This window comes from Gavialis gangeticus, unplaced genomic scaffold (genome assembly GCF_001723915.1).
Source record: "Gavialis gangeticus isolate Ggan-Ray unplaced genomic scaffold, GavGan_comp1, whole genome shotgun sequence".
NCBI classification, from domain to species: Eukaryota; Metazoa; Chordata; order Crocodylia; family Gavialidae; genus Gavialis; species Gavialis gangeticus.
Genome location: NW_017729024.1, coordinates 135,243,296 through 135,253,095, shown reverse-complemented (window position 1 = coordinate 135,253,095; position 9,800 = coordinate 135,243,296). Strand labels below are relative to the sequence as shown.

Here is a 9,800-nt window from a genome sequence, read left to right as displayed (position 1 = left end):
TAGCCAAGAGGTGATCGTAGGATACCAGATCGAAGGCTTTTTTAAAGTTGTTTTTAAGGTTGTTAAAATACACTTGAGAGATCCAAGGAAATGGGCCACCCTTCTGCTACAGAGGAAAGCAAACCCCCTCATCGTCCATACCAATCTGATAATGGGGTAAAATTCCTTTCTCGCCTGAAATATAGCTATTGGTCTGACCCTGAGCAGAAGGGCAAGACACTTTATCCAGGAATCTCCAGGTTTTAGTGCCAGTGAATGCACTGGCACGACAAAATTCTTAGGCTTGGCTGCAACCAATACCCAGTGCTTCTGAGGAAAGTGGAAAAAAAACCCCAAAAATCCTAATGCATGTAGCAGCTGGAAGGGGGGAAAAAATTCCTTTTTGGCCTTGTGTAGCAACAGCAAAACCAAGCAATGATAGCAAAAGTATAGTCTAGCTCAGGGGCACTTTTATCTAAAGCAATTATTTCAGGTGGAGGGCTGCTTACCCAGTTTTGGCAAGCTGTCGAGGGCCACATGGGTAGCCCCACCCCTTGACGGGTGCCCCACCCCCTGGTTACCATTTTGGGACCAGTGTCCCAGGACCAGCACTGGTGGAGCCCAGAGCAGGCCGCAGGCTATCAGGGATCTGTGGAGCCGGGCTGGACTGTACCAGCAGGGAGAAGGGAAGCTGGCCCAGCTCTGTAGGGCCCCTGCCAGCCGGGATCCTATATCCCTGCTGCCCTGCTCTGGGCCCTGCTGGCGTTGGCCCTGTACTCCAGTGCCTGCTCACTCTGTGCCCCCCCAGCTCTGCAGTACAGATGGGGGGACAGCACACAGGCCCGACCCCCTCCTTGCCAGCAGAGAAGGAGTTGGTGCTGAGTGCAGGGGAGAGGCAGCCCCTTGCCTACCCTGTGGCCAGCGCTTCCTGCAGTAGCCGCTCACAGCCCTCGTGGGGCTGCCTGTGCCTGCTCAGGACAGCCCTGCATGGGCTGCAAGCAGCTGCAGCAGGGAGCATCAGCCATGGGGTGGGGGAGGGGGCACTTTTCCCCATGCTCTGCACCAGCTTGTTCCTGTGCTGGTGCAGCCAGGTGGTCCCAGGCTGGGGCTTCCAGCTGGGGTGTGGCACTGGGTGGGCCCTGCTGTTGCAGGAGCCCGCTGGGCTTCCCCTGGGTCCTACTGCCCCTGGTTCATGTCATCTTTGACAGGAACCAAGGACAAATACATTTTAATCTTTAAAAATTTTTTAGGGGAGCTGGATTTTGCCCACCCCTGGCCTAGATCATCTCTGACAAATGCTTATCAAACCTTTTCTTGTACGCCTCCAGTGATCTTCAGCATATGTATAGATCAGGTGCTTCAGTGGGGCTTTTTGGCACTTTTATCTAAAGCTGAGTCAATCAGCTATTAGATAAGTGTCAAAAAACACCCACTAAAGTGCCCAATCTATACAGACATTGGGGGAGCTGGGCCAGCTATCGCACTGCCTCTTCTGGGAATGCTTTGTGCTTGGTGTAGGAGTGTGCCAAGTTTTAAAATAAAGCACTGTTTTTTCGGTTTTGTTTTGTTTTTGTTTTTTTAATGTCTGCAAGCAGCCTTAAGTTTTTCCACCAAATAAACTCAATGACTCGTTTCTATTAGGATTGCTAATAGCTAACCCATTAGTCAAGAACAAAGCATGCTAAATCACTTGATTCTCCTTTTTGACTGGGTGACTATTTGTCAAGTGAGGAAAATTGTAGAGAGTTGTAATTGATGGGATGGCCTCATCCTGGAGGGCCTTCTCCAGTGGTGTCCCCCAGGGATCTGTGCTTGGACCCTTTAACATGTGCTCTTTAACATATTTATTAATGATTTGGATGAGGGAGCGGAAAGCTTAATGAATAAGTCTGTGGATGATACTAACCTGTGGGGAAACATGAGCACCTTAGAGGATAGGGTAAAGATCCAGGATGAACTTGACAGACTGGGTTTATGGGTGGAACAGAATTAGATGAGATATAACAGGGAGAGGTGCAGGTTTCTTCATCTCAGCAGGAAGAACCCTCACCATAACTACACGATGTGTGGTGGTCTGCTGGCTGGCACTGCACCTGAACAAGACCTCTGGGGGTCACAATTGACCGAAAAAGGAGAATGAGCCAACAGTGTGATGAAGTTGCCAGCAGGGCAGATAGAACTCTGGTGTACATCAGCTGATGTGTTGCCAGTTAGACCCAAGGAAGTGTTTCTCCCTCTCTCTTCAGCATTGGTGAGACCACAGCTGGAGTACTGTATCCAGTTCTGGGCATCGCACTTCGAGAAGGATGTGGACAAGTTTGAGAGGGTACAAAGAAGGGTCACCTCTATGATATGGGGCATGGAGGATAGGCCCTATGAGGAGAGACTTGGGGAACTGGGCCTGTTCAGTCTGAATAAAAGAAGGCTGAGACATGACTTGATAGCTACCTACAAGTATGTCAGGGGTGAGCATCAAGATCTAGGGGAGCAACTCTTCAGGAAGGCACCTCAGGGGAGGATGAGGACTAATGGGCACAAGCTAATAGTAAATTTAGGCTGGACATAAGAAAAAAACTTTCTCTGTAAGGATCACCAGAATCTGGAACACACTCCCAGCAGAGATGGTGCAGTTGCCATACTTGGAGGTGTTCAAGATGAGGCTGGACAAATATCTTGTTGAGTTCATCTGAGTCCAAAAGCTTCCTGCCCATGGCAGGGGACCAGACTTGATCTTGCAGGTCCCTTCCAGTCTTTTGATCCTATGCTTCTATGAAATGTTGTGGATGTTACCTATCATATTTACCACAATCCAAGATGATGCTGAATTTAAGATGACACCCCCAATAATTAGATTCTTTACATGGTAGAATTATAAATTTGTTATAATTTGCCATGTAGAGAATCCAATTATTGGAAAGTTATCTTAAACCTATTCTCCTACCTCTGCAGCTGGGAAAACAGTAGCAGAGGGGTAAGGTATGTGGCAGGGAGGCAAGTGGCAAACAGTCTGACCCCTGTCCTTCTTCCCCTGCTGTCCTCTCATACCCTTGTCCCCTTGCCTCTGCCCTCCACCCCTGCTTGCAGCCATGGACTCCCATGCTTCCTGTCTTCTCTGTCCCCCACCCCGCACCACCAGTTACCCTGGCTCTGGATCTGCTCCAGCCTGGGCCATAGAGCACAATTGCTTTGGCTCCATCCTGCCCTGGTGTGGGCATCTATCTGGAGCTGCCCCCATTGCTATTGGGCAGGGGCTGCAGTGATGGAAACACTGTATTCAAAACATTGGTGGTGACAGTAGCAGTCTACTTGGTGCTGATGTAAATATGATGTTCAGTACTGTGTCCATTTTGGGGCACAGAATTTTTAAGACGTAGAAATGAAGAGAGTCTAGAAGCAAATAACAAAGAAGATGAAATGGTTGAAAACCAAGCTGTATGAGGCAAAAAAAAAAAAGGGAAAAAAAATTTACTTTTGATGATGAGATTAATCAGAGACATGATTGTACCTTTTAAATATTTGAAAGGCTGCCATAAAGAAAATAGTCTTGCTACAAAGACTCCTATTAGCTTCAGTGGGCTCTGGGTCCAGATTTAATCTGTGTTAGTGATCAAGGAGAATCTCTATAGCAGTGGTTCCCTGTGGTGGCAGTAGGAGATGCTAGTGGAATATAATCCACAGTTTGAAACATGTTCAGAATCAAATACTGAAGGAATTGGTATTGTGAGGACGGGTAGTCTGGGAGATGATATTTTTCTTGTGGAAGTAGGCCACAAAATTGAAAAATGGGAGAGCCACTGTGGTATTTGTTACATGAATTAATCCTTTAAAAAGGATTACTGTTGTTTAACGTCAGTTACTTTGCATATGATTTTAATCTATGCATTTAATTTAGGTATTTGTTCTGTTTTTTATTTACTTCACAGGCATACAGGAGTTTCCAGAAAATATCAAAAACTGTAAAGTTTTGACAATTGTTGAGGCCAGCGTAAACCCTATTTCAAAGTAAGTCAATTATTCTGATGACAGAACCTGAGCATTCTTACTGGTCATTACTTAGTGATGCACAGAGCTGATAGTGCTTCCTATAGTTAAGGTTGCCCAGCTGTTCCTGTTTTGAAGTTCATTTGTTTAGAATTTTTCATGATGGGATCTGTCTCAGGCTGAACTTGTTTAAAATTTCAGCCAAAAAAAAAAGTTTAACCACTTCGGAGGGTTAAGTTAGAGAAACTTTTATTTTGACAGTGTTATATGTTTTGTTCCATTTAGAAACTGTAATGTACCATGCTTTAGAACAGGGACATTACATTTGGCATGGGGAGTTTGTTGTAGGGGACAATACCCTTTACTGATCCTGTGAAAATTCACCTAAATTTATTGATGGTATAAAGCTGTCTTAAACTGTCCTTTTTTACCTGAGCAAATTTCAGTGCAAATTTACCAGAAGAACTCTTTCTTGTGTTACTTCTCCATGGTGGATAAGATTCAGGCTCAGTCTCTACACTTTTTCCACTTTTTAGGGAAAAAGAAGTGGGGGAGGCAGTTCTGTTGAGGTGCATCTTCCCTTGGGGGTTGCAGTGTGATAACAGGTCATTCAGACAGACTGAACAAGGGTCTTGAAACTGATCATAAAGATAGGGACCTATCTAATTCACAGAGGCTGCCTCCAGATTTTGCAGTCCTGGTGTAGCGTTGGTTGCCATTTTCTCAATGGAGCATGGTGGGGGAGGGCCCCAGATGGTATACCCCTCCCTGGAAATTGACAGGTGGCTACCTGTCAATCTCCAGGGAGGGTTGGGACTTCTGGGGGCCCTTGGCGAATCAGAGGTGTGGGAGGGCCCAATGTGTTCTGCCATGAAAATCTCACCCCCATCCCTCCCTCTCCTCCTCCTTCCCACCCCCGTGCTTCAGGGCGCCAGGAGTTCCCTCCTCTGTTTGCTGGCTTTCCCACTTTTTCATGGTTCCTACACATCTTAATGGCCTAAACCACACTGAAACAAAAAAGCATTGCATAACTTTTTCTTTGTTTGTTTATGTAGGCTTCCAGATGGATTTTCCCAACTGTTAAATCTAACACAGCTGTACCTGAATGATGCTTTTCTTGAGTTTTTACCCGCCAATTTTGGCAGGTAAGTTGCATTTGACTGAAAGATTAGTATTAGCTTTTACTTTAACTGTGCAGAGCTAACTTTGCTGTGTCTCAGACAAACTAGGGAAAATCACTAATGCCTTGTTCATATGTATTGATTAATTTAAAGAAACCACCACTGTTATCTTTGGGTTTTTTGCCTGTTCTTCTGTACTGAAAAAGCTTTGTAAACGTAATAGCATGAAAAGAAAACTTTAGATGGTTGTTTTTCACGAGGGAAGTCTTTTTATGCATGGGAAACTGGTTTTGCTGAAATGGGGTAGTTATCATTTGGAGGCCAAAGTAGAGCAAATCAGTAATTTAATCTTTAATAATTCTGTTTATAAATATTCTGTTCTCTCTCAGATATGCAAATGTCTTTAAAATAAAATTACTCCATATCATAATTTAACAAAGTGGGCACTCAGTGAAAGGCAAGAACAGTAATCTGTTTACTGAACATCTGTGACCCAATCAGTGATTTGGATGAGGGGGTGCAAAGCACCCTGTTCAAGTTTGCTGATGACACTAAGAAGTGGGGGGATGTGGGCACAATAGAGGGGAGCAACAGGCTACAGTTGGACCTAGATAGGTTACAAGGATGGGCAGAGGAGAATAGGATGGGGTTTAACACGGACAAGTGTAAGGTGATGCACCTGGGGAGGAACAATCGGCACCACACATACAGGCTGGGGAACTCCCCTCTTGTCAGCACGGAGGTGGAAAAGGATCTGGGAGTCATTATTGACTCCAAGATGAACATGAGTCAGCAATGTGGGGAGGTGGCTAGGAAGGCCAACTGCACCTTGTCGTGCATCCACAGATGCATCTCGAGCAGGTCCAAGGAGGTGATCCTCCCCCTCTATGCGGCACTGGTCAGGCCGCAGCTGGAGTACTGCGTCCAGTTCTGGGCGCCGCACTTCAAGAGGGATGTGGACAGCATGGAGAGGGTCCAGAGGAGGGCCACTCGTATGATCAAGGGACAGCAGGGTAGGTCCTATGAGGAAAGGTTGCGGGACCTGAACCTGTTCAGCCTTCAAAAGAGAAGGCTGAGGGGGGATCTTGTGGCCTGTTATAAACTGGTTAGGGGGGATCAGCAGGCGCTGGGGGAGTCCCTGTTCCCCCGAGCGCCGCAAGGAGTGACCAGGAACAATGGTCACAAGCTGGCGGAGGGAAGGTTTAAGTTGGACATCAGGAGGCGCTACTTCACGGTCAGGGCGGCTAGGGTCTGGAACCAGCTTCCAAGTGAGGTGGTGCAGGCTCCCACCCTGGGGGTTTTTAAGAGGAGGTTGGATGACCACCTTACTGGGGTCGTTTGACCCCAGTGCTCTTCCTGCCATGGCAGGGGGTCGGACTAGATGATCTGCTCAGGTCCCTTCCGACCCTAGAAACTATGGAACTATGAAACTATGACCCACAGTTTTAGAACTGCTGGCTAAGACCTTCCCAGGTAAATAGACATTCCTTGTAGTCATTTAAAAAAAATACCAAATATGCAACACATTATGTATTGTGATTACCAAATAGATTGAGGGTCTGTTTGTTGTCCTTTACTATGTTCATAGATTCATAGATTGTAAGGCTGGAAGGGACCTTGGAAGATCATTGGGTCCAGCCCCCTGCACGAAGCAGGAAAGATAACTGCGGGTCAGGTGACCCCAGCAAGGTGACTGTCTAGTCTCCTCTTGAAGATTTGCAGGGTTATTCCACAGTCTGGACACCCTGACTGTGAAGAAGTTTTTCCTAATGTTGAGTCTGAATTGATCTTCCAGAAGTTTGTGGCCATTACTCCTGGTTTTCCCCTCGGATACCCTGGTGAACAGTTGCTCACCGAGCCCTTGATGTACTCCCCTAGTGTAGCAGTAAGCTGCTACCAGATCCCATCTCAGCCTTCTTTTCCTCAGGCTGAAGAGTCCCAGATCCTTCAGCCTTTCCTCATGTGACTTGCCTTTTAAGACTCTGATCATATGAGTGACTCTTCTTTGGACTCTCTCAAGCTTGTCCATGTGCTTGTTAAAGTGAGAGGCCCAGAACTGGATGCGGTACTCCAGCTGCGGTCTCACCAGTGCTGTGTAGAGTGGAAGAATCACCTACTTGGCTTTGCTGGAGATGCATCGATTGATGCACGCCAGAGTATTGTTTGCCCTATTGGCTACAGCATCGCACTGCCAACTCATCTTCATACTGTGGTCTATTATTACCCCCAGATCCCTTTCATTTGTGGTGCTAGTCAGCTTGGTGCTGCAAAGCCTGTAGGTGTGTTGGGGGTTGGTTGTCCTGAGGTGGAGCACTTTACATTTCTCAACGTTGAACTTCATCAGGTTCCAATCTGGCCAATTTGGTAGCCTGTCTAGGTCTGCCTGTAACTGTAGCCTATCTTCAAGCATGACCATGCTTCCCCATAAGTTGGTATTGTCTGCGAATTTGGCCAGTGAGCTCTTCACCCCCACATCCAAATCGTTAATAAAGATATTGAAAAGTACTGGACCAAGCACCGACCCCTGGAGGATACTGCTGCCTACTTTTCACCAGGATGATACAGATCCGTTTGCTATGACTCTAGGCCCTATCCTGCAGCCAGTTTTTCACCCACCTGACTGTCTCAGAGTTAAGCTTACAATCCTCCAATTTTCTCACGAGGACATCGTAGGTTACTAGATCAAAGGCCTTTTGGAAGTCTAGGTATACATTGTCAACCTGCTGTTTCGTGTCCAGGTGGCGAGTTACCTGGTCATAGGAGATGAGGTTGGTAAGGCAAGACCTGCCCATGATGAAGCCATGGTGACCATCATTCAGAATCTTACTTTCTGCAAGCTTATCGCAGATAGCCTCCTTGATGCATTTTTCTAGGATTTTCCCCAGGATGGAAGTTAAGCTGATTGGTACCTGTGCCCATCCACAAGAAAGGCAGGAGGGAGGACCCATCATTAGCCCTCTTCCAGTCCTTAGAGACTTCTCCAGAGTGTCATGAGTTGTGGAACAGTGTTGCCAGGTGTTCTTCAATGACTTCGGCCAGCTCCTTCAGCACTCTTGGATGAAGATGGTCTTGCTGACTTGCATACATCTAATTTTATTAATTGGTCAAACACCAATTCTATGGCAATAGTAGGAAATAGATTATTCCTACCGTGCTTATCCTCTACTCTACCTGATGTGGTTTTCCTCTTGGTCCAGTGAAAGATCAAGGTGAAGTAGTCATTCAGGAGTTCAGCTTTCTTCTGGGTGCTGGTAACCAGCTCTTCTGCATTGTTGAGCAGTGGCCCCACAGTCCCATTTTGTTTTTTTTCCTGTTCCCTATGTACCTAAAGAAGGACTTCTGGTTGTCCTTGATTCCCATTGTTAATCTAAGTTTAGTCGCCGCTTTATCCTTTCTTATCCATTCCCTGCAAATGCAGGCTGTCGTGGAGAAGTCTTCCTTGGGGCCTGCCCCAAGCTTCCATTGTTTATAAGCATCTTTTTCCTTTCTAACAAGGACTGTAATTTCCCTGTTTAGCCCAGAGGGCTTCACGGTCCTTCTGTTACCTTTTCTCCATATGGGAATGGACTTCCTTTGTGCTTCAAGGATCGTGTTCTTAAAGAAAAAACACTCTTCATGAACACCTTTCGCATTCGGTCCCTGGTCCTGCAGCACTTGCCCTACTAGTGACCTAAGCTTATTGAAATTTGCATTTTTGAAGTCCAAGACTTCAATCCTGCTATCTGATTAGTCTGCCTTACATCAAACAGTGAACATGATGGTTTCGTGGTCGCTGTCACCCAGACTTCTCTCTGTGTTTAAGTTGGTCACCAGGTCATCTCCTTTGGCCAGGGCCAAACCTAGCAGAGCGTCACCTCTGGTTGGTTGATTCTTAGAAGTGAGCTATGGAGATGTTTTCTAGGAAATGCACCCAAGAGCTGACTGCTGTCTCTGACATCTGGTATATTTATTCTTCATGATACAGAAAATCGCCATTTCATATATTTGCATTAAGCAGAAATATTTGGAAAATGTATTCTCTTTTTCTTGAACTTGTGAATAGATGTCTTAGGGATAGTTTTTAAGACATTTTAATTAGAATAACTATGTTGGCAACATTTTGAATAAGAACTTAAGAATGCATTCAGCAGAAAAATGATAATTTCCTGGCTTTCTTCTGCTCACATGGAGGGAGAGTTAAGATTGGAAATGTTTGTCTAGCAACTTTTACAAAAAGAGAATGCCATTCTGCATTTTCTAAGAGCAGACTTGTTCTAAATGATATGTCCATGTTAATTCTATTTGAAAGGGAAGTAAAAGATGAATACTTTTGTCAGTTGTAAGTTAATCTTTAATTAAAGAATTTCTTTCTTCAGAGTTGTTTTTTTGAGCTGACAATTTGCTTGGTGCTAAATTGGGTATCCTTATACTAAACTCTTAAGCGTATCATATTTAAACTAATATGAAGTATTTTTATTCATGCTGTAGGAGAAATGCAGACTAAGCAAGTACATGAGAGAGAAGTTTTTCAAGGCTCCCTCAGAATTATTTGCACTCATTACATTCAGTTTGGTACATATAGAATATTATAACCTGATTAATGCTAGACAAATGGAGAACTGTAGTCATGACTGCTGATTGTCTAAGAATTACTCCCACCGCATCTTGTTTCTTACCTCATCTCCACTACCTCAGCCCAGCATGCTTGTTTCAGCTACTCCTGTGATTTTGACCAGGGCT

The 9,800-nt window shown here is 45.4% G+C and overlaps 1 protein-coding gene across 8 annotated transcripts in view; it reads left to right on the top strand.

Annotated features, from left to right (window-relative positions):
* Positions 1-9,800, top strand: part of ERBIN (erbb2 interacting protein) — a 239,031-nt gene that overhangs the window by 132,749 nt on the left and 96,482 nt on the right. For all 8 annotated transcript variants that reach the window (XM_019517772.1, XM_019517773.1, XM_019517776.1 and 5 more), the window contains 2 exons: positions 3,903-3,981; positions 5,016-5,105. In XM_019517772.1, the coding sequence (XP_019373317.1) occupies positions 3,903-3,981; positions 5,016-5,105 (169 nt within the window). The remainder of the gene's footprint in view (positions 1-3,902; positions 3,982-5,015; positions 5,106-9,800) is intronic.